The sequence below is a fragment of the Meleagris gallopavo genome, chromosome 2 (assembly GCF_000146605.3).
Source record: "Meleagris gallopavo isolate NT-WF06-2002-E0010 breed Aviagen turkey brand Nicholas breeding stock chromosome 2, Turkey_5.1, whole genome shotgun sequence".
In the NCBI taxonomy this organism is placed as follows: domain Eukaryota; kingdom Metazoa; phylum Chordata; class Aves; order Galliformes; family Phasianidae; genus Meleagris; species Meleagris gallopavo.
The window spans coordinates 80,256,004-80,281,054 of record NC_015012.2 but is presented as its reverse complement, the minus strand read 5'-3'; the positions used below and the strand labels follow the sequence as shown (position 1 = coordinate 80,281,054).

At 37.4% G+C, this 25,051-nt stretch overlaps 1 protein-coding gene across 1 annotated transcript; it reads right to left on the bottom strand.

Annotated features, from left to right (window-relative positions):
* On the bottom strand, window positions 1–24,049 carry SLC17A5 (solute carrier family 17 member 5). The gene is made up of 11 exons (XM_010707731.3): window positions 23,931–24,049; window positions 21,171–21,367; window positions 19,550–19,783; window positions 18,980–19,067; window positions 16,255–16,341; window positions 14,916–15,034; window positions 13,827–13,985; window positions 12,084–12,216; window positions 8,593–8,740; window positions 3,165–3,255; window positions 1–1,925 (listed from the first exon to the last, which is right to left on the bottom strand). Exons 1-11 carry the CDS (start codon window positions 23,983–23,985, stop codon window positions 1,788–1,790), a joined length of 1,449 nt encoding a protein of 482 aa, XP_010706033.1. The 5' UTR covers window positions 23,986–24,049; the 3' UTR covers window positions 1–1,787.
* Between the last annotated feature and the right edge of the window lie 1,002 nt (window positions 24,050–25,051).

Below are 25,051 nucleotides of genomic sequence, written 5' to 3'. Positions count from 1 at the left end.
CAAAGTTACTATTTTTAATATATTATCAGGAAGAAGATAGTACTCACTTGTAAAGCTAGACAAGAAATTCCTGAAGCAGGTAATTTCCCAGGGAAATATTAATCATCTCTTAATCCAGTTACCAATCTTGTTCAGAGTACTTTGAGGACGGAGTTCTAACTTCAGGGAGATGGTTATTTTCAATAGATGCATATGTAAATATTTGTTCCACTTACTGTGGAAATGCTGAAGATACAACATAGCTTTAACATATTCCCACTGAACAACTACTAATTTCATCTGAAGTTCACATTGTTTATTGTGGAAATGCTGCAGACAAACAGATTTAAACATAGTTTCACCATCAGAGAACACGACACTTCAAGGAAGGTCAAAACAAAACGGCTCTTAAAGCTAAAAAGAAGAGGCAGATGCCATTTCCTAGAAATGAAGGAAGGTAGGCTCCACCGGAGCAGTGTTAGTACTGGACTTTTCTTTTGCACTGGCAGTAAATGAAAAGCCAGATACCAGTGATTTTTTTTCTTTTTTACCTAGTTGCTCCAATCCAGGAACCTTTGGCACAGGAATTTTCCTTTGCTTTGTGACTACAGGGTTATTCAGCCATTTGTTCTTATCTAGACCACTGTTTTAACAGACTTCTCTTAATCCTGGTGTGGCATTTAATTGTATGTTGTGCAAAGAATGCTCTTGAGTGTCAAATTCTATGCTGATGGGAGACTAATAACATCAGGATATTGTACTAATTCTTTCTATTCTACTTTTACCCGACTAACAAAGCTATTGCAGAAGTGAACTGATTTTCCTTATTTATTCCCTACAATAGCCTTATTTGATTGCATTTACACTGAGAAGCTGACAAATACATATATATATATATATATGTATACGTGAAAGAAGAAATAATTCCACTGCATTGATTTTAACTGACAAAAAAGTGAACTGCCGAATTGAAAGTTATTATCATGTAAACTTGTCGATATTCTATTTCTAGTTCACTCTTGTGGTTTAAATCTAGGCGGTGTACAGAGTTGCACTGCTTCTTCTTTGCACATTTTTGAATAAAAATAAGGCCTATTTAAAAACACCTGCACCACAGAGAACAGTAACACATGGCTTATTCTGTCAGTCACAATCATATATTTCGCTTCCTCACTGCTCTGTATTAATTGTGAAGCTGTAGTCCTGAAGCAGGGAATGTTTCCATTTGAAAACTTGTGCGTAAAATAGAGTAACAATCAAGTGTGCATTTCTTAGACATCAATTAGAACACTAACAAAATAAAAGCTTACAAAAGATTGTAGAAGACTAGAAATCTTTTAGCGTTTTAAAAAGCAAAAACCTATCAATATCATCACAGAAATCAAGATGTTGCTTTTTGTGTACAATTATTTGCACATCACCCCTCCTCACTGTGCTACATAATCACCTCGGTTTTTTCCTCATTTCGGTATCAGCAAATATCTGCCTAAACATTAATTCAGAAGACATTAATTAAAAACTGGAAGGAAATGGATCTTAGCACACTGATTTGAAACACTGCCTCTGATCATACATTTGATATCAAGTTCTAGCATGAAACTAAATTCAATTTAATCTAAGTAGTCTCTTGTCTGGAAATAGCACACACATACATTGTCAGATGATTTTCGGTACAAAAGATACACAGATAAAATAGTTCAACTTAAAAGCTCTGAAGATTCCTAGGCATCAGTTGGGAAGGCACTTTTCTGGTCACGTAGTTCTAGCATATTGGGATTCAGCACAGCTTTGGTATTTCAATGCCTCCTTCAGTTTCTATGGAAGTGATAACCGCTGACTGCCCAGTCCTGAACTTCTCCACTTGCAAATAATGCAAAGAAAATTGCTCCAAATAGATTAATGGAAGCAGCAATATAGAAAACTGTCTGCCATTCTCCCACAGTATTCTGCCAAAAAGAGGAATTAAAAAACAGAAAAAGATACAGTTAATTTGCAGCTCCACACTCAAGAAAAATGTATTTTTAAAAGAGATGCTATATGCTTTATCTACTTAAACATAAATGCTATGCAATGTGACTTCATAGCAACACGACCTTATAAACAAATTATCATTTTAGTCTACTTCAGTTTAACAGTACATCTTACATAGTCAACATACTTCTGATAAGGCTGTCTTTCTGGATCAGATGGTCACTGAGTTATACAGCCTGTATACCTAAATTCACAGTTGCATGAAAGCTTTGCAAACTCAGAGAACATTACTGTAACAAGAAACATGTCCTTGTTTTCTGATCACACGACCCAAGAGCTGAAGTAAGCAAAGCAGTAACTTATTCTTAATGAGTACAACGTCTCTATTCCAGAATGGTAAGTTTTTTTTTACCCATGTGTGAATTTTACTCAAACCAGACAGTGAAGAGCTGTGTTTGTAGTAACAAAGAAGCTACATATACAGATGTCTTAGCAAGTTTGTTTGTTTTCAATTTTTCAATGTTTTTAAATAACAGATGTATATTCTACCAAAACCATAAATGATCTTACTGCAAAAAAACAGCGTAATATCAGAGCAATGCATTAGGATGAGAGGAAAAGCAAATAAAAGACCCCCAACACAAATAACGCCACCCCTTGTGATGAAGTTGGAAAAAGCTAAGTTGTTTGGATTCACACATTAACTAGTATTTTCATATTATTTTTAAGGAAATGACTGTCTATCAACTCCAAAAGTTTATCGGTATCAATAAACTTACTCTTGACTTTTTCTTAAAACATTTTAGAAAAAAAAAATATATAGTTTATTTAGAAAACTATTGAAATAACTTTTCGACCATGCTTTCTACTTTATATCACCCTTTGTCTGACTAAGCAATCTTGGAGGTCAGCTTGAATGCTGTTTAATTTAGAAGCAAGACAGCATAGCATAGAGCATCCTAATCACACAATGTACATACAAAGGGGTGCATTATGAAAACTACACATTTGAATCTAGTTTATGGCTCATCTGACAAGTGCTGACTTTACAAGTCCCAACGTCATGTGAGAGAACAATTCTGGAAAACAAGTAAGAGCTTGTCTTATTTTGCATGTATATGCCAAATATAACTTAATGGCTGCAGACTTGAGAGAAGAGGAGTGCCATTCAGTATGTAATAAAGAAAAAAAACCCATACAGTAAATTGACTTACATTATGAGTGAGGTTCTTAGCAATAACTGGCCCCACCATTCCTGGGATAGTAGCAAAAGAATTTGTGATCCCAAGAAGAATTCCAGCATACCTGTAAGGAAAATTGACAACATTGCTTATGAACTTATCTTGCTGATCAGTCACAGAAATAATTTTGCCTAATTGCCTAAACAGGTTTCACCCTGATCACAGATGCAAGTTAAAACACAAGTGGGAATAGGTTGTTTCTGTTCTAGCAACGTCTCTGACAATTCATGACATATGTCTCCATTTTCCAGAGGCCAGTTAGGGAATTTACTTGAATTACTCACACTTTGCTTAGAATCCGTAATCCAAAAACCACATCCCCCTTGCTAAGCCACAAACAAACTGTCTGGAATGGATCCACCAGAAAAGTTAAAAAGAAACACTGCATGCCTTGAAGTGGAAAAACAACAAAGAATATGACAGAGCACTGTTTGGCAACAGTGAGAGATGCTTCAGGTAACACTGCCAAAAAAGCAATTATCCCTAATCTGGATGGATATCCCCACTACACTACAGAGTACTGTTCTGAAGGCAAGAGTTCACAGAGCTCTGCACCAGTCCTTCCCTTCAGCTTTCTGTGGGTCAAGGCCAATGGGAAAAAACGTCTGACTCAACCTGTTCTACTTGTTGCCATTCTTGCAGCTCCATTCTGAGGCTCCCTCCTCCATGAACATTTTGCTTTAGCATACACATGCATGCACATGCACCAGTTGCCATACAAACTTGCTGGGAAAAAAAGTGGTAACTTGCTTAACATCTACGTCTCAGCACCTCATCTCTGTGCAATTAAACATAGAGCAGGAATGTTGCAATACTAAAAAGTCATGTTTGAAGCAGCAGCACAAGCACAGACTTGTCACAGACTCAAGAGAAAAAAAGAGCTAGACATTTTTCATTCTGAGCTCAGCCTTCCAGCCACAGAGAGCAGACTTCTGTGATTCAGATCTTCAAGGTAGGTTTGTTATTTGAACAATTACATAAAATATGATTATCAGTTATACTTTACTACAGGAAAATCTCAACAGACTCAAAAGGTGGGCCCGGGTGAATCTAGTGAGGTTCAACACAGCAAAGTGCAAAGTTTGCACTTGGGCTGGAGGAATCCCAGGCATTTATAAAGACTGGAAGGAGCAATCCTTGAGAGTAGCCCTGCAGAGAAGGACCTGGGGGTCCTGGTGAATGAAAAACTTAATACAAGCCAGCAGTGCACTTGGAGCTTGGAAAGCAAATAGTATCCTGGGCTCCATCAGAAGAGGGGTGGCCAGCAGGGACAGGGAGGTGATTGTCCCCCTCTACTCTGCTCTTGAGAGGCCCCATCTGGAGTACTGTGTCCAGGTCTGGAGCCCCCGGTACAAGAAAGACAGGGAGCTGTTGGAGAGGGTCCAGAGAAGGACTACAAAGATGATCAGAGGGCTGGAGAACCTCTCCTACAAAGACAGGCTGAGGGAGCTGGGCTTGTTCAGCCTAGAGATAGAAGGCTGCAGGGTGACCTCATTGCAGCCTTTCAATACCTAAAGGGAGCCTACAAACAGGAGGGGAATCAACTCTTTACAAGGCTAGATAACAGCAGGACAAGGGGAAATGGTTTAAGTTGAAGGAGGGGAGAATTTAGGTTGAATGTCAGGGGGAAGTTCTTTACAGAGAGAGTAGTGAGGTGCTGGAACAGGCTGCCCAGAGAGGTTGTGGATGCCCCATCCCTGAAGGTGTTCAAGTCCAGGTTGGATGGGGCCCTGGGCAGCCTGCTCTAGTATTAAATGGGGAGGTTGGTGGCCCTGCATGCGGTAGGGGGGTTGGAGATTCATGATCCTTGAGGTCCCTTCCAACTCAAGCCATTCTATCATTCTATGAAAACGGGAATCTCTCTCAGTTACTGCTTTCAGCTGTTCAGAGTGCAATGGTATGCTCCTTGTTTTAACAGTGACAACACAACAGAAATACAAAATTACAACTCTAAAGAGAGACATAGCTTTGACATTTTATTTTCTGCAGTAGGGAAATTCAACTACACATGGTTATAACAGGTTGTGGTATGTATCCAGCCCAATAACATTACGAAAACAGGTGTTTTTCCTGACAAGAGTCAATTATCAAGCCTATTAGTTGACTCGCCTTGAAAGCCTGCCATAATCCAAACTGATACATACTGCTACATATTTTAAATTGAGCTCCACTCCTGTAATTAAATTATTTTTATTTTATTAAATAAATGAGCGTGTAACATGTTTCTCTCTGAAAATGCTTAACATGCTTTCACAAACCTGAATGTGAAAATGTGAAAAGCTTCCTTTTAAAGCCTTTAAACAGAACCAAACACATATTGTCTTCATCACCTTTAAGCACTATAGCACTGCTAATACAAATTTTCAAAACTAACCACAGTTTAATAGTTTCTCTGGTCTTAATAGAGGTTTGACAATTAACTGCTGGCTAAATGCTTCTGTTTTTGCCTGCTGTTTCTGACATAGGTTGCATTTTGATAGCACTTTGTGTTTAACACAGATAACAGCTATGTCACTCTGTCAGCACAGTGAAGACTCCAATATGAAACAGGCAAGAAAATGTGACACATTTGTAGAACAAGACTAATAGTAAGCTCTTGGTTGAAATCTTATGGCATAGTAGTCTAAGCAAATTCAAATTGACTTGCAGAGTAGTCTAGACATTCACAGAGCTAGAATAGAAAATCTCAGTAGAACTATCTTACCCCTCTGCTCCACACTCAACAATTCAGACTACTTATTGTCTCATAAATGTGTGTTAAAAAACAAAAACACAGAGCAAATATTTTTTCTTTCTCCAGCATCAGTATTTTCATTCATGATTTTTTCCTGAGAATAATAATTATTATTTCTTCAGTATAACACAAATTTTAGTACCAAGAAAAGTCCCTTTGCTATTCTAATCAGCTTACCTTAAAAAAGTGCAAACAGGAATCAAAGTGCATTTTGAAATTGCTTTGAATCACATCTAGTTATTCTAATATGTTTTAAAGGAAAAAATTATCAAGTTCTGGGTAAACTCTTAACAGAGGTTTCTTTTACACTTTCATGTATATCCTGTTCTGAGATTTCCACAGCTATGTCACTTTTTTCATCTCAGTTGAAAATGCCTGCCATGGCCATTTCATCCAAGAAAGTTCAGACATTTGCAGAAAGTAAAGTAGGGGGAAAAAAGCTCTTTTAAAATTTTATTATTTCATCTTCGACTTTCTGGTATTTCTGCATTTGAAGACTTTTTTTTTTCCTATGACTTTTATTACAAGAACATACCCTTTCCCTTCTGTCTTCATTTGGGCTTATTTGCCCCAAAAGCAAGCATACGTGTGCTTAGTACAGAATTACTGATTTCAATAAAACAGTATCTACACTGGCCACATTCCTGCCCAGTAAAGCTTTCCTCTCTCAATTTCTGCATCTTATTCAATTATTGCAAGCAGAATTTTAACCAATCCAAGGTCTTTTGAGTAGCACTTTTCACAAGATCAGTTTATTTCCACAACACTCCCGAGAGACAGAGGTCACAGTGTGATACACATCCTATAAACTAAGAATGAAAACATAGGCCAACAACATATGCACCTACTGAATGACTGATTTGAGGTCCTCAGGATTTAATCTGAAGAATATTTAACAACACTGTTCTTATATTCAAAGTACAGCTCTCACTGACTTTGGTCAAGCCTCAGTATTTTCATTTTTGCAAACTAGACTTTAGAGCTTGAAGAGACATACCCAGAAAAGAACTGATAAATCAGCTAGGCCTCAGTTAGCGTCACTGGGTCCAGAATTAGCTTTTCAATAGATATTTTTATAGTTAAGACTCAAGTTGCTGCAGATTCCCTTTACATATTACAGTGGTCTGAAACACCTTCAAGGAGAGCCCATGCCTCTTTATAACTGAAGAACACTTAAAAGAGCAACTTCCTGAAGTTATAGGGTTTAAATAGACTGTCACGGAAGAGTTTGACCAACTCACTTACTACATGCAAACTCTGTGACAGAGCAGTAAAAGGAATGGATTCCCAGTAACATTCAGCTACATTAAATGTGGCCCTTCTTTTCTTCTGTAATGCCCAGCCTCAGCCATTACATGCTAGAAAAGATAGAGGGCTTAGGAACAGATGCCAGTTTTCCTCTATAAACACAAAGAGATTCACAATGCACAGACACAAGGAGACAAATCAAAACTGCACAGACATCCAAGTTCTGCCATTAAATAACTCACAAAAGTAATGGTTTTTTTTTTGCTTTTAATGCTCATATTTTGTGGTTTGAAATACAGACAAAATCCTAGCCAGTGTTTTATATTTTTAGCAAAGTTAAACTTGCAACAGATGTTACATTATGGCCCCATAATATGCCAGGTACGGTGATTTAACTAGATCTTCTGTATTCATAATTCTACTGGATATGACACAAAGCATCACAGATGCTGTTCTTCATACTTTCCTGTTCAATTCATTGCAAACACCGTTTTACAACTGGATACTGGTGTCTTCCTTCTTGCTTGCTACCTCATATAATCTGCCAAGATTAATTTGACTCCCACTATTTCATATATTTCAGTCAAATCTTGTCCATCCATGTAGCCCCCAGTGACATCTTTTTAATTGCCAAAGCCTAGATGCCATTTTCACCTTGGAACTGAGGTCTCCTATAAGTGGCCCAGTTCTTAAGGACTTTTTGTAGTTAAAATCTCTACAATTTTTTTTTCCCTCTCTGCTCAGAGATAAACTATTTTTGTCTCACACATTAGTATATAAACACTCTTCATTGGTCATGAAGTCCTAAATTATTTGATCCTGCTCAGACACAAGTAGTATTGCAAACAGGTAAATTAATAACAGAGCAAAGTACTGGACTTTTATCATTTAGAAGTTCAAAAGAACATACATGTATCTGTGCTTTTCAGGAAATTGAATGGATCAGTCAAGTTCTGAATTTGTAATGCAAGAGAAGATTCAAACTGAAGTCCAACTTTTCATCACTTAGGAGTAATATTACATACAGGATTAATCTAGTGATAACAGGTCCAAATATACTTCTAACACCACTACATCAAATATGATTTTCAAAAAAATTTCACCTGAATTTTGGAACTCATAGTGCTTTACTCATATTAAAGTTTTGAAGGGTGAACCACTTACTAGGACAGTGTGTATGTAACAGTGCAATTCAACTAATATCATGAATCAAATAGTGCAAAATCCTAGTAAATATAATTCCAGCAATTATTTATTATTCCAGGATCAAAAACTGAGTTATTCTAAGATGTTCATACCATCTTCTGCCAATATTTATTCCCCCCCCCCCCAAAATACAAGCTCCTAGGCACTCCAGGAACACAGAAGAAATGATCATAAATGTATCCAATCAGTAACAAAAGCTTCAGCAATACTTACGAAGGTGCTATATCCAGATGGTTGATGCTGTAACCAGATGTACAGAACCCTCCTAGTGTTGTCGATATGGTCACAAAAGCAACAGCCAGCTCATAGTTGCATCCTATGAACCCAGCCGCTACTAAGAACACTGCAGGTCCAATCATTCCTTTAAAACAGAAATTTTACAATTAAGGGACTTTATGCCAGAAAATTAACATGTTCTGAGCTGTGTGTACATACAATCTCCAACACCACCTAGTGCACAGAATCCAGCACTGCACTATGTGCATTACAATAACCAGCAAAGAAGAGCAGATCAGTGGCAAACCTCTGGCAGTCTCGAGAAACATTGCACAAACCAGAAAAATCCTACTTTAGCTTGAGAGAACAAAAACCAAAAATCAATGGATAGTGAAAATAATGTAACAAGTCCATTTTATTTATCATTATATAAACACTAGACTCTGCACTGAGACTGATAGGTGAACAATGCACAGTGAGGAAGTTACTCCCATTTAAGTCTCTGTTTCAGGAGCCAACAGGGACTTCTGCAAATCATAACAAAGTAGAGCTGGAAGATTTCATATAAATACATACATACACAGCTCTCCCACATACACCTTCTAGAATGAGTGTCATGTTTAATATCTGAACATATTCTGGTATGACTACACCAGAGCCTGCTGTACGTCTTAGAGAACCAGGCTAGCTTTTGAGACTTAGAATCATAAAATGGCCTGAGTTGAAAAGGACCACAATGATCAGCTAGTTTCAACCCCCCTGTTATGTGCAGGATCACCAACCATCAGACCAGGCTGCCCAGAGCCACATCCAGCCTGGCCTTGAATGCCTCCAGGAATGGGGCATCCACAACCTCCTTGGGCAACCTGTTCCAATGTGCCACCACCCTCTGAGTGACAAACTTCCTCCTAATATCTAACCTAAACCTCCCATCTCAGTTTAAAACCATTCTCCCTTGTCCTATCACTATCCACCCTAGTAAAACAGCTGCTCCCCCTCCTGTTTATATGTTCCCTTCAAGTACTGGAAGGCTACCATGAGGTCTCACCAGAGTCTTCTCTTCTCTAAGATAAACAAGCCCAGTTCCCAACTTCAGGTACTGGAAACAATTTGGTTGGCATAGTAGCCATCATCCTTTCTTCAGTTAACTTTGGCACCCCATTTCCCCATACCACAGCTGGCTAGTTACATGACTTCATCATAAACTCCAAAACCAGCTCCAAATACAAGCCAAAAATTGCTTCATCAACAAAACCCATAAAAACCCACTTTTTCCTTGCACAACAGCATGTTTTCCCCTTGGTTGTATAGACATAGGTGTGAAGGCCAGCTGTAAAACCAGAACCAAACAGGCCTATAAAAACAAAAATACTTGAGAGTTTATTAGACAAGCTGCTTTAAAGTGAGCAACTCAATCAGCAGAATTGAAGAAGCAGAAAATTAAGCGCAGTGATGGAGATATATCAAGTAGGCTGCAACTTGCGTGGATACTGTGCCTGATCTTTCCCCCTTTCCTTCTCTTTTAATCAGCCATCAACTGCTCTCTCTAAATACATCCTTTTATTCATTTTTAGTAAAGGTTTTATCTTTCTGACTTCAGATCACCTCTCCTTCCCATCAGTCAAGACCACTTTGGTCTTGGATTCTACTTTGTCTTTTCATCCTGGTAGCACTGTAAATCTGGCAAGTGTATTCCCATTCAGTTACCTAAGTCTTAAATAAACAAAACAAAACAAACCACTGAGCAACACAGGTTTCACTTTGAATGATATCCTCTAACTGAGAGATGATATGTTTGTATAATGACATGGCCTAAGTGAATCTTCTGGCTATCTCTTGTTATTTCTTTCTCCAGTATTTCTACTTCATTACAAAAAAGGCAAGATTTACTATTGACAAATTCATGCAGTGTTCTTCCCATTCCTCTTTTCCTAAGAGTATCCACACTGACAGTAATGTTTATGTTTCTATGATGACTACAATTACTAGAAATGGCTCTTTTTAGTTTTTTTTAAAGAAAAAGATAGTATTTATGATGCTCTTTTTCTGTTCACTCTCACAAGACAACTGTAAAACTTCAGAGGCTGCAGACTATGTTCCTAAGTATTGTAGGATTTCATCATTGTCTTGCCAACTAGAATACATGCCTCCATCTTACAGTCACCTTAGTTTTTGTTATTTATTCTAGACTAAATCTTTTAATTCTGTCAATAATTTTCCGAAGAATCAGAGAAGGCACTAAATATTCCACCCATCTCTACAAGTGATAATTTCTTAAATGTAAAGTGAAACGCATAACATTTATGATCTAGTAGCAAAGATGGCCATGTTTGATGTAGACTGTCATCTTGCTAAGATTACATTTAACATGAGAAGCTAGGGACAATACAGGTGAACAATCACATTCACATAAAGTCAAAAAGTTGCTCTTATTTGGAAACTAATTACTACTTCAAATCAAGGGACAGTTTACATCAACTTTTGTCTTCTCACATTTGCTCCAGCTGTTATTGCCTTTTACTATAATGCTACAGAGCTTAATATATTGCAGTATTTAGGTTACACTTCATGATATTTTTAGAAAATTCACGAAGATGAATTATCTCTTGCCTGACTGAGTAAGTTCTACACTACTATTGAGGAGCTCAACACTCCTCAGTAAGATAAGAATTATATTCCAATTTTTTGGGAGGGAGAGGGAAGAACAGGATGGATTGCACATAGAATAAAAAGAACACATTGCTCAAAGCCATCAGTCCAGCAGCGCTATTGAAACAGCCTGTATTTTCTGTATCTGAACCACTACTGAACTAGGACACATTGCTGTTTCTACAGTGGTACAGTCATGGGTCTGTTTTTAAGTCATGCTCACCACCAACAGAGTTAAAAAAAAAAAAAAGAAAAAAGTGTAAAATCTATTCGTATTTCTGGATTTCTCACTGTGACTCTCACTAATACCCTCCTCTATACTCTCATTCCCTTTTAGAACCCTTTGTCAGAAAGAGTACCAGTTGGGATTTGATTTACTTGCTTTAATTTTTGAATATGTATATTGAGTATCTCTATGGTCAGTGGAAAAGTCAGAAGGAAAAAAAAAAAACCTTTGGCCTGAGGGCTGGGCAGAGTAGAGGATACAATATGTTCACCAGTTAAAACAACAATGAACATTACAAGACAAATTATATCCACCAAGGGCAGTCAGAAAAGTGTCAGTGAGGCTTAATACATGAGAATACAAAGGTATACTATGTACTAGAAAACAAGGTGATGTCAGATTACTAACTAAACAACTAGATGCCTAGACACACTGCAGTTCTTCCTCCAGACCCTATCAAAATTAATACAATTGAAGAGCAGCTCCTTCTCAAGCCATGCACAACCTTGCCTCATCTCACAGCAAACTGCCACACTTATCTCTCTCAAAGCTTTAACTTTTCCCAGACTGGTCCCATGATGTCTTCCTAACTAGACGCAATCCTTGCACTTACCTATTAAGGTAAAACATTTGCGAACACAAACAGTGGAGAAGTTCTGTTTTTCTCGTAAATGATCAGCAATTTGCCCAGACAGAATTATACAAAGCCAGCAGCCAAAATAAGGTAGTGCAGATAAAAAGCCATTCTGTTGAGACAAAAAGAAAAGACAGTTAAAATACTAAAATGACAATTCAATGTGATAAAAAAAAATCATTTGAGGTGGAGCATTAAGAAAGTCTGAGTCAGGAGTGTCAAGACCATCCTTCTATGCAACTACAGTTGGTTTTTCTATAAGAGAGAAACCTAAGGATAGAAAAGATAAAGCATTTTAGGTACTGATGTGTAAACTCGCTGTTATATAATGTAATCTGTAACTACCAATGCAGCCAGCTAAAGAACTCAAAGGTTTAAATCAGCAACTGGGATCAGGAAAAAGGAAACTATGCAAAATATCGTGTGGTTTTGAACTTGATCACGCAAGTATTTTGAAAGAGCAGCTTCAGATCAGATATGGCACAAGTTACTTAAAGTAAGTGAAAGCTGTAACTACTAGTCAGAATTTTGAAAGCAGTTATGGAGTCTGTGATCTCAGATTCAATACTTTCAACAGTGTGTTATCCCACAAATATATGCTGACACATCTGATACTGGCTATAATCAGATAAGACACAGAATTAGGTCTTTCAAAGATTCAGTTTGAACATCCTATGGTCCTATTATTCAGGATCTGCCATTACTTACACTGCTATCACCTGCTAACTTCCCTTTCTTTAAAAGAAAGTTGTTTGGTAGTGACTTCTGCCTGAAACTGCATGTTTTTCTTCTGAAGAAGGAAAAAAAATTCTACTAAGCAGCATAGTAGAACTTAACCTAAACTGTGGTTAAAATGAAGTATCTGGATGGACAAGTATATTTGGCAAAGAAGAGGCAAGAGGTTCCCTAGTACATTAAATTTGACACAAGGCCATAAACATGTTCCACTCTTTCAGCATTCAAATATGCTGTCTGCTGGATTTCAATGCTAAGCTTTCAAGAGTAACAACTAAAATTTTGAAAAATATAAGATAGTCTTAATAACAACAACAAAGCAGCAACTTAATTGAAGCACAGTGCAAAGATACAGCATTGTATCTGCTGCTCGCTGAAGAAAGAAAATAAAATAATTATTTGGAAGGGGATTCAATCAGAGTGAAGTGTTATTTTCTCCACCCCCTCCTTAAAATGTTTACAATGTCACTTACCCAATGATACTCCTAATTTCCAATTAAAAGAAAAATAGTGCTTTCCATGAGTGAGCAAAAAAGTAGATAGCATTTCTGAAGTTACAAAATAAGCTGTAGATTTTGAGGCAATCATGCAAACCAAGTAACAGAAATATGGGACTTTTTTTTATAGTTACTGTTTTGTAATTGAAATATTCTTCTTCTTTTTTTTTTTTAAATATACTTACTGTTTTAAATCCATCTTTAAACAGAAAAAATGATCCAAAATGCTATTGCTAAGTTAAATGTCAAATAATTTCTGAAATCCAATGGAAATTTCAATGCAGATAACCTCGTAGATGTAGCTGCTTAATTATGGGGAATTATTTCATCATTTCCAAATTAAAAATTTACATTAAAAGTTTTCTTAAACAGGTTAATATAGAAACTATTAATTATAGTTAATTATTATAACTATATAACTATGTATAATTTCTGCAACTATATAACTATAGTTAATTATAGTAACTATTTTCTTAATTATTCATCTCACCTCCTGTGCATCAAATCGCAGGATCTCCTTCATGTATGTGGGTAAGAGTGTGAGAAGTGTATAGAAAGTCCAATTATAGGAGAAATGGGCTACAACAATAGCCCAGAGTGGAAGGGACTCCAGTATAGGTCTCCAGGGAACAGATTTCTGCGTAGTGAGCTAGCAAGCAGGATACAAGAGAAAAAAAATTAGAACATCAAGATGATCTTTAACTACAGATGCTGTTATCCTACACCAAATCTACAGTGATCACTTATTCAGAAGGGCACAATGTGAGTTCATAGCAACAGATGAATTAAACAGCAATGATGAAATTATTGTTACTTTCTCACTAAACATATACTTATGCATGTTACTGCTCTGCTATTAATTATTGCAACTTAAACCAATCACTTTTACACTTTGTAATGAGAATTTTTTTAAAGTATATAGATACAATATAATATATGCCTTCCCTTACCATGATTTGCTGCCTCTAGTTTTTACCATAAATGATTAAACATTTAAGGTCAGTCCTCATGCATTTGGCTGAATCTTTCTAACTCAGTCCTAGATATTAACTCAGACTGCTTCACAGCTTAGAAACGTGTATCCTCGGTCAAATGGCTCATAATAGCATCTCCAAAATGTTTTCTCTGCAAATAGTAACCTCTCTCTTTTCTATCATAGAAGACATATTGAAAATGTTGTTTTACAAATTTTTAAGACATCATACAGGTCTATTTTTGGTATTAAAAAAAGCTCAAGTTGTATTACTTGTCATTAAAATCACAATAATAGCTGTGACTAAAAGCATTATTATAAATGCTTTGCTAGACTACCAGTTCTTCTCATTTACAATCTCATTGTATTTTTCTTTTCTTGACATACTCTGTCTTTATATATAAAGATATAAAGATATAAATATATAAATAATATATAAATAATATATAAATATATAAATATAATATATATAGATATATAAAGATATATATAATTTATAATACCAGATTAATGATGTTTTTCTAGACATCAGAGCATTATGCTAGTGACAATACTTGTAGTTTATGTTATTACTTAAGTAAACATGATTACAATAATGTGCTATACCTGGTCTTTTAAAGAAGAAAGAATATATTCCCTTTCAGTACGTGAAATACTTTTGTGAGTTTCTGGTTTATCACTAACCAGCCACATCCAGAAGAAGAACCACAATACACCAAGGGCACCTGTTATTGGGAAAAGATGGATGAAGAGGTATAAATAAAAACAGAATCAATTCTATTGAGTGAATAATATTCTCAGATAATTGAGAAAAAATAATATCCATTAAAATTATGTTAAAGTATTTGGAAAAACTTTCTCTCTACTTACAAACAGTAGCTCCCCCAAGTGGTTTAACAATACAGTAAGTAGTAAAGGATGACTTTAGGAAAGTGATGTTCTTTTTTGTTTTGTTTTGTCCTCCCCTCCTAGGAAGTGCCTTGTAGAGCAAGGAAAATGCATACACATACATATTGTATTTTTATTTGTCACATAGAACAGCCATGAAGAATACAGCTCACACAGAGGAATTTAATCTCAAAAAACTCTTAGCATGCATACGTACAGAGTATCACTATATATAGCTTAACTGATGTACCAGCATTTATTTTCCTTTTTAAGCAAAGTTTCCAGAACTATCATTTGAAAAAGTTAACTTTTCAATAATCAAGTCAAATTGACTGCATTTTTACTTAACAACCAGTGTAACTTTTTTCATTTTGTCTAGTTCTGTTTCCTTCTTTCTTAATTACACAAAAATCAAGAGCATGTCTTGATGAACAAAGTTTAAGCTTTCTGTTTTATTCTGATTCTTTTCCCTATGCAGAACATGAAACAGCTTAGAAATGTAAACAGGCCAATAAAAAGCATCAGTTTGATCTACGACATCTTATCAGAAAATTTATTATGTTTGAGCTCCTTCTAGAACACAGCTCACAGTAAACATGCTATGCTTTGCATTTTGGACATTCTTTCAGAGTTCCTGTGACTGTTAGAGAGATATTACACACAGTCTCCATTTAAAGCAGCACTAACTTTTCGCATGTTATTTCACGCAGAGTACAAATTCACTCCTGGGATTAACATTATTAACTCAATTTCACACTTCAAATAAGAAATTCCAGCCTGTTATTTCTGCGTGGAGGGAACGCTGGAAACATTTGACTTGTACCAGCTTTTGTCCAACTCGGACATTTGCTCATTGGAAGCAAAGCTCACATATCCATGCAAAGGAATTCACTTGCTTTAAATATCTCTAACTCCCCAGGAGGAAAAGAAATGACAGCCCTACATGTCAAACATATTTTTAAGAACTTAAAATAAGTTTCACACTAGAGGTAATAAACAATATACCGTGGCTTTCAAAAAGAATATGGATCATATCTTTAATAATAAAAACTCTTACCAAATATGTAAAACACGTAAACCCAGTTCATATAGTAGCAAATTAAACCAGACAGTGGCAGAGAGACAACAGTTCCCAGCTGTGCACCTAGCAGAGGAAAGCAAACCAAAGTATAAAAACAAACATTAGTTTATCATTAGATCTTTAAATTAAGTGGTGTTTTCACTTTTATTTTCCTACAAAAAATCATGCAAGTAAGATTTGCCACTATCACTAGAAGACTGACAGAAAAATGACACAACAAACTGCTTTGCCAAATCCAAAGAAATGGAGGTCACAAACATCCAAAATAACAAGCAAGGAGCAATTAAAAAAAACATTCCTGACACGTTCACCTCCAAACAAGTGGTAGCTGCAATACATTCAAAACACAACTCAATCAACAGATACTGCTGACGAAACTGACCGCAGCACAATTACAGACCTTGGAGGGAAGGAAGGGGAGGAAATAATATTCTGATGTTATGTAATTAATTTGCATTGCTTATAGCTCCTGCCAGCAGTACTGAAACAGGAACGCTAGAAACAAGAGCCAGAAGGTATCCATGTAACCAGCAGGTTCTAACTAATCAGTCCCTAAATTTGGGTCCCTAAATTTGATCTTCAGGCAAAGAAGGGAAAGATGAGCAGATTCCAGTTCAGATATTAGCAGGAAAGAGAAGCTCTTGATACATAATTGAAGAAATATTGTGGAAAAGGTGGAGGTGGCACCCATATTGTTTACATGCTTAGGAACACTCAACTGGGGACAAATATTAAAGCTTATCTCTTCATGTTAATTATACAATTGCTTTTCCAAATCCAATCTCAATTCAGAAAACATTAGATTACGTTAATATGTTAGCTGCCTAGATGCCATCTTTTTGGAACAGTTTTTGTTTGAGGCAGAAAAGCTTCAACCACAAAACAACAAAACCAAGTACTCTGTTAAATACCCACCAAAATAACAATTATATGCAACTGAGTCATGTGCTTCCTTGGAAAACCGATACTGTCATGACTTTCTAAGCTGTAGACCACATGACTGCCCACCATGGAAACGCAAGGAAAAGGAAACACTTTGCTAAGATTATGCAAGATGCCTTATCCATCCATGCCTGCTTACTATCAGTTGTTCAAGGCCAAGGTCTCTTCTCACTTACACTTTGGAATGCGGCTTCACAAAGGAACAATTTAAAAGCTCTTAAAGCTAAAAGCAATAAGTGTCAATCCCAGCTCCTTGCTCTCCACTTTTGTGTGCTGGTTCTCACATGCAGACTTTTTTAAAAATCAGATTTAATTCAGTAGTGTGGGAGAAAACATACAAAAAAGAGAAGAAACCGTCTGATGCAGTAGGTGGGTTAAAGTGGCTCACGTGAGGGTTTGATGAGGGCCTGAAATAGCATACAGGAAGGAATGAAGCATGTGGCTACAAGGGAAGTGTGAAAATAGGAAGATGAAAGAACTAAGGCTTCATTCCTGCTGGCACAAGTCTGCTACTAGACTCGCTAGAAACTGCAGCTAGTGTTTACATGGCATAGCCCTGTCTTCTTGATGAAGCCATTAACTGAATTTAAAATTTGTCACCCTTAGAGAAGAAACATACTTGGATTGGTAAATTCAGAGCACTATATTTTTCACTCACTCCACACATGGTGGATCGAGTAGTGTGTCAGACCAATAAAACTTGAAAACAGAAGAAGGGTCAGTGTGTATGGGCAAAAGCAATGCAATCATGAAGCTCAGGGAATAATGCAGGGTGTCACTGATTAGAGCCATTGTTAAAAAAAAACACAAAAAAACCAACAAAAAAAACCTGATTATCTCAACACAAAGGGGACTGGAGGTAGCCTTTGCTTTGAACAAACAGCCCTGTCATCAGCTGAGTAGATCAATTGATAGTGTAGATGTTTCTCCCTACCAGCGTGTGAATGTCTGTCTCTTTCAGATAGCTACACCAGTACTAGGGGAGTGAATACAAGACACAGTTCAGAGTATAAAAACTGAACAATCTTGAAAATAATTTTGAAAAGAGCATCAGGCTTGAGCTGGCTTCAACCCACATACTGCTTCCCAGCAATTGGGATTGCCCAGCATCATGACCATGATCATATACAGATAAAGGGAATTGCACTGATATTGTGATTGAACTGGGTATTGTAGCTTCTATAATTTGCAAAATGTAAATTGTATCTGTCTTATGTTCTCAGAATATGCTGTAAATCAAAAGTTCTGTGTAACATCAAGTATCCTCAAAAGTAATAAATTTCCTATGAAACATTACATCCTCCACACATGGAATGCCTAAAAGAACATGGGACTGATCTTTGAATCTTCTTCAAGCAGCTTGAAGCATTACTGAGAGCTTCCTCGAGTTCCCCCAAAAACACCTTAAAAAAAAAAAGCCATATCCTGTGATTTTGCCCTATTGCCCTACTTTGTTTCTACTATTGCATCTCTTTTGTTCACAGTATCTTCTATTAATCAGCTTCACAGTAACTCCTTGTACCACTTGATACTGCAGCTTGAAGTTTATACATCGTTGCAGATGAATACCTTTTCTCAAGGCTACAAAAGCCATAAAAAGCAACCATAATGAATGCAAAGCAAGATTTAACTCAATGCTATGCTTTCCAGATTAAATCCTGATTAAAACTGATAATATAAATCCCTTTGATTTAAGTCAATCCTCCCTATTACAGCAATAAAAATGCATAAGCCTGTTATTAGCGTGGGAATTTCTCACCTGCATATGAAATACTAAGGAGCTTGCTGCGTTCCAGGGGAGGAGCCCAAGAAGACCACATTGAATGCATAGCAGGGAAGGTAACACCCTAGATAAAAAAGAATCAATTCTGTTAAAAAGTAGCAGTTTTATAATTTCTTTCAAGTTTTTGTGTTTCAAACTGCATTTCATTAAAAAGCAGTAGTAGAATTTGTTAGGCTCTTGTTTAGAATGAAACCACTTGGGGGAAAAAAAACCCAACAATAGCATGCAGTGTATGAGAATCAAGAAGCAGAATCAATTTCTTCTGCTTTTGATTCTGTATACACTGGAAAAGCTGCAAGAATATAAACAATACTCTTTTGAACTCCTGGGTTCTGACTAAATGATGGATAACTCCAGTTTTGTCTTAAGTGTCCTTATAAATAAAAAATAAGATGTACTTGTTAATTATTCAAAAAAGTAAAATTAAGCTACTCAAAACAATCCACATGCTACTACAGCGTACCAATATTCACAGGGTCTAATTACTACGACCTGTCAATACAGTATTCAGATATATGTTCAAGTTACATAGAGAAAAACAGTTACCTCTCCCAATCCTTCCAGTGCTCTGACAGCAATGAGGTAGCCAACTCCCAAATCTGCAGCTAATGGAGTTAGCAAGGTGAACACAGAGGTACCAAAGATGCCAAACCCCAACAAGAGCTTCCCTCCAATTTTGCTTGCAAGATATCCACCTGGAATCTGAGTAATGATATAGCCATAGAAAAAAGAACCAAGGATCCATCCCTGAGTATCAGCATCCCAAGAATACTTTTTCCCCTAAAAAGAGAAAACAAAACCCAAAATACAGTAAGTTCAAAATAGTTTATCTGACCATATTTTACACAAATTCAATCCCTTTTTTAATCCTTCATGCCTAAATCACAAATCTTTCATGGCCTCCCCCCGGGGGAGGCAATCAAAGTTGCACTGAAAGCTAATTCAAGCAGTTAACATTGTGCAAACATATCTAGGCCAAGTACAAAAATCATCACAACATCAAATAGAAATCTTCAGGTGATTATCCCTTTCTGAGCTACAAGCAGCTTGGTTAAGTGATACAGGTACTGGTTGCAGGGATGTGCCTACATGAGAGTGGATCTCAATTCCATATCACATTCTGTCACTCTGAAAAAACGATTTTCCTGCAGAAAACTTACAGAGAGAAAAGCAAACAAAGAGATGCAGTTGTCTAAATTTAAAATGAAGAAAGAGCAGACAAGGACAGGATAGGTGATAGACAAGGACAGAGATATGTGGAAGAACAGAATAAGGATGGCAGAGTGAAGGTAAGTCTAGCAGACATTAAAGGCACAGATAAATTGAGATAAGGAAGTTAGAGTCAACAAGAGGACACCAATCATTGCCCAAGGAAGTGATTTTGAAGTTTGGGATCACTTCCAGAAGTCCTCTAAACGAGCAGCATCCATTTCATAGAAGCAATGAGGGAGAACACTTCTTCCCATTCAGCACGTGGTTATAATTTGCTCACAATAAATAATAAATGACCTCTAAGCAAACAAAATGAAGGCAAGAAGAGGGCAAGAGTGCTCATTAATAAACTTAATTATGATGTGAGATCTATGCAAGTCCAAATCAACAGAACCTTTTTTCTTTCTTCTTTTTTTTTTTTTTTAATGTAACTTCATAGCTAAGAAATGTGATTTTAAGGATTACTGTACGGAAAGTCAATAGGTGAAGGATATAAAGACAAGAACCATGATCTGGGAAAGGGATCAAAGAAGCGAGGGAAAAAATACTGCACATTAATTTGTAATAAAATTTCATGCCATCAAGACCGTGTGGAAAACAGTTAAATACAGAGAGTGATGTGAGCTCTGACGCACATGTAACACTAATGGTTGATCACTGGCATATAAAAGTGCGTCATAATAGATCTATAAGGTCAGATCAGCCAATTTGTAAAGAAGGGCGAAGAAAGGATATGCATTAAAAAACAACACACCTGACTATGAGCACAGCACTTATAATCAGCAGGTTATTTAAAGACATTATGTTTCAGAATTGCTTTAAAAGAACCACTGTAAGGGCCATCTGGTACAGATCAGCCAGTTCTCCTGTCATTTACGTATGAGTCACCTATTGCAAACTTTATTAAAAACAACTTTACGTGCTACGTTTCAGAACAATACGCTTGAGACCTCACCGTTGTGTTGCGAGGAACATTTATGGTGGAGGAATGCTCTGGACACACATTGGAAGTTGTATTCTTTGCTAAGCTCGTGTTAGGTTCCACCATGTCCACCAGAGCAACGCTTAGGTTCACACGTAACGCATACAGAAGGAAGAACCCAAAAAAGGCCAGCAGTGCCAGATTGTAGCGAGCTGAGCAGCATGCAGGGACTGAAATGAGAATAAATAAGAAGGTTTTGTTTTAACACACCTAACAAACAAGCAAAAAAAACAAAACAAGTGAGTATTTTTTTTAACTAATAATCTCAGAAATTTATAGATTAGAAAAAATAAGTCAAGAAAAGTTGATTGTTCCAGTCTCAAGGGGCATATCAACAGGGACAGAGGTCCATCCCAACAGGGATCAGGATCCATTTTTTCTGTTGGAATGCAAAACAAAAGTAATTCTGGTTTAGGCTACTGGTAACTATGTACACAAGTGTAGGGGCTGCAGTGGAAGTGTTGGTTTAGAAATGTGGTTTTGAAAGCTCTCTTGAAAATACAGTAATAATTACTGAAATTGGAATTTCATGTAAAAATTAAAAAACAACAAACCAGCAAAGAAACAAACAAAAACAACAAAGAAAAAAAAAAAAAAGAGAAAGACCAATATGAAGCTTGTTATGTAACTAAAAAAAAATAATCATAGAATCATGAAAGTTGGAAAAAAATTACTATGATTATCTAGCCCAATTGTCAACCCATCCCCACCATGCCCACTGAACCATGTTCCTCAGTGCCATATCTACACGTTCCTTGAACATCTCTGGGGATGGTGACTTCACCATCTCTCTGTGCAGCTTATGCCAATGCCTCACTCATTGTTTCCGAGAAGAAATCTATCTACTATTCAACCCGAACCTCCCCTGGTGCAACTTAAGGCCATTATCTCTCATCCTATTGAAAATAGCTCAAGATGGAGAGAAACTTTTATGGTAGCATTAAAGAACAGCCAATGAGATTCCAGATCGTTTTCTAGGACAATTTTCCCTTCTATAAATTTGTTTATAAAGCAATATGCATTTGCTAATAACTGCCTAAGCGAGAAAATTTGCAGGAAATCTGATAGCAAACACTGCCAATGCACTGCAGAACTGCCAGCAGCAGTTCCCAGATGCCCATTCTTGCCCCTCTTCCTTGTCAAAGGAAAATAGGTTTTAGATTTAGCATTAAACTTGCACTGTGGCATTAAGATGACTATCAGCCATTTATAATCAGCTTTCGGACTTTGCACTGTCACAGGTATTGACTTCCCCTAATGGTAGAACTGCAGCATTTGGCAGAGATTACACACCCATGCCAGGAAGTTTGAAGCACAGTTAAGCTGCATCTTGGCCAGCACATCACTGCTGGCCGTAGAAAGGCTGCACACAAGCATACTTAGTAGTTCTGCAGATACCCTTTGTAAACAGAGGATGGCCAAACCTACACAAACATTGAATTGTTAAGAAAAGCCACGGATTTACAAATAGTTACAGAGTAGAGTTTCCTTTTGTGAGAAAATTATGGTGGAAACAGAAAAATTTATAATGTAAAAATAAAAATCTCAGGAAAGACTGGTGATCAGCACTTATAGATACTGCAACAATTCATAGCAACTGTTTCTTTAGCTATTTAGCATTAAAATTCCAAATAGAACAAGTAGACCTATGAACAACAGGACTGACTAGAGCCCAATCTGCAACTGCAGTATGTCTCTTGACCACATTTTCTGATCTGCAATAAGAAGCAAAAAAACATTCCCTGTGGATAAGATATCTAAAGACTCTTTCTTATCCCAGAAACAAGGAACCCTTGGTTGTAGGGGCACCAACAGAACCTTCCTACAAAACTGTAGTTTCCATGAAAGTTGTAGAACGTTCTCATTTTTGAGGCCTCTATCACTGATCAACTTCATCTGAAGTTCACTATTGTTAATGCAAGCTGTTAAAAGGACAGCAAGGCAGCATTTGTTCTTTCTTTAGTAAATGAGTAACATGATAGGCTGCTAAGCAAATACATAAAGCATCTTCCAGACCAACAGTAATGACAGGAGCAGCATTTGAAAAATAGGCTTATCTCACTTTTAAATGATATGAGTGACAGCAGCCAATAATTTATTGCTTGCTTTACAAATAAACAGGCACCAAGAGCAGGAAGTGCTTACTGCACAAAAACAAGTCGAGACCTTCATTGTTATTTAAAATGCAATTTCCTTTAAATAGAAAATGTATAGTCTTCAAATTAGTAACAATGAACATAATCACTGTTTAACCTTCCCATTGTTGTACCTGTATTATCTGGAGTTACACAATAACAGAAGATTTAATACTGTACTATGCTGTAACCTTCCTCAGGTACACAGGTTAACTGGAACATCCATTATTCTACTTCTGGACATCTCTTACTGGTACACACTCCAGAGAGCAAGCTTCACAATATAAATACGTAACAACTCTAAGCCACTAATGTCTTTTTTTTTTTTTTCCTGTTGTAAATAACTTATCACAGCAGTCTAATGAACACACAGATTTACAAGGTTGAAAAAAAAGTCTGCTAAATTATTGCTTCCCTATCTTCCCACTGAGTATATCTGTAATACTTGAGAATATGAGGTCACATTAAAGGAACAGAAGATTCAAGAAGATTCTAGATGTGTTTCCCAAGGTTACACACCCCCTCAAACATCACCATATTTACTGGCAAAGGGATACTGCCATCATCCCCCAGAACTTCATGATGTTGAAGATCTTACCTTGATTGGCAGCCTCGGGTCCTACATCTAGGGATAACGCTGATTGCAGGGGCATGTTTTATAGCACTAAAGCTATAACTGAACAAGAGTCTTAAACTGCAGAATTAGGTCTACACTGAAGGTCGTATGGCAGTTATAGGAAGTTGCTTTCCTACCGCATTTTCCTTTTGGGTGAGGTGCATCACGATAGATTGTGCAAGCCCAAGAATGTATTGCTTTGGTAAACGACCTGAACTCCCTGACCTGAGTTTCCCGCTGGCACTTTTCAGTTGTTTTGCTGTACTACATATCTCAGAAGCACGAACAGTGACGTCTCAAAGCTGTCCGTACAGCCTGTCCTGGGAGAAACCACAGAACACCCTGATCTGCCTCATCTCGGCGGGGCCCTGACCTTTAATGATCCACTTCTCACTTTCATAGAATCATAAAATTGTTTGAGTTGGAAGGGACCCTTAGAGGTCATCTAGGCCAGCTTCCCTGCAATGAACAGGGACAGCACAGCTAGATCAGGTTGCTCAGAGCCCTGTCCAGCCTGACCTTGAACATCACCAAGGATGGGCATCCACCACATCTCCAGCCAACGTGTTCCAATGCTTTACTATCCTTGTTGTAAAAAACTCCTTCCTTATATCCAATCTGAATCCCCCCTCATTTAGTTTGAAACCATTTCCCCTCATCCATACACAGCTAAAAAGCACACCCCATTCTTTCTTATAGCCTCCCTTTAGCTCTTGAGAAGTTGCTCTCAGGTCTTCTTGGAGCCTTCTCTCCTCCAGGCTGACCAGCCCCAGCTCTCAGCCTGCCCTCTCAGGGGAGGCATTTCATCCCCTGAATCAGTTTTACACCTTATCCTCATGCTGTCTTCCACATGCCCTCCTCTGACCCCCGCTGCCAGCTAAACCGCCTTAGTCACGCTCGGTCTTGAAGGTCTGCCGCACCCTTAGCAGATCCCGCCGAGCAGGCACCGACCCGAGGCTCGAGCTATTTACGTGCAAAATAAACCACTGGGAGGCATCTCCCTGTCACCGCACTGAGAACGAGCCGCCTCTCCTTTCAAGGACGGCGGTAGGGGCCCGGCCAGAGCGAGGTGAGCCCTGGAGGCGCCATGGCAACGCGACGCC

What these genes read in the sequence shown, in the direction of transcription:
- SLC17A5 (XM_010707731.3), bottom strand. Translation starts at nt 23,985, where the DNA reads ATGCCCCTGCAATCAGCGTTATCCCTAGATGTAGGACCCGAGGCTGCC. An exon ending in CAAATGTTTTACCTTAATAG is followed by an intron (nt 8,741 to 12,083) that starts GTAAGTGCAAGG and finishes TCTGTTTTAAAG; the next exon opens with GAATGATTGGACCTGCAGTG. An exon ending in CATCTGGATATAGCACCTTC is followed by an intron (nt 3,256 to 8,592) that starts GTAAGTATTGCT and finishes TTTTCCTTACAG; the next exon opens with GTATGCTGGAATTCTTCTTG.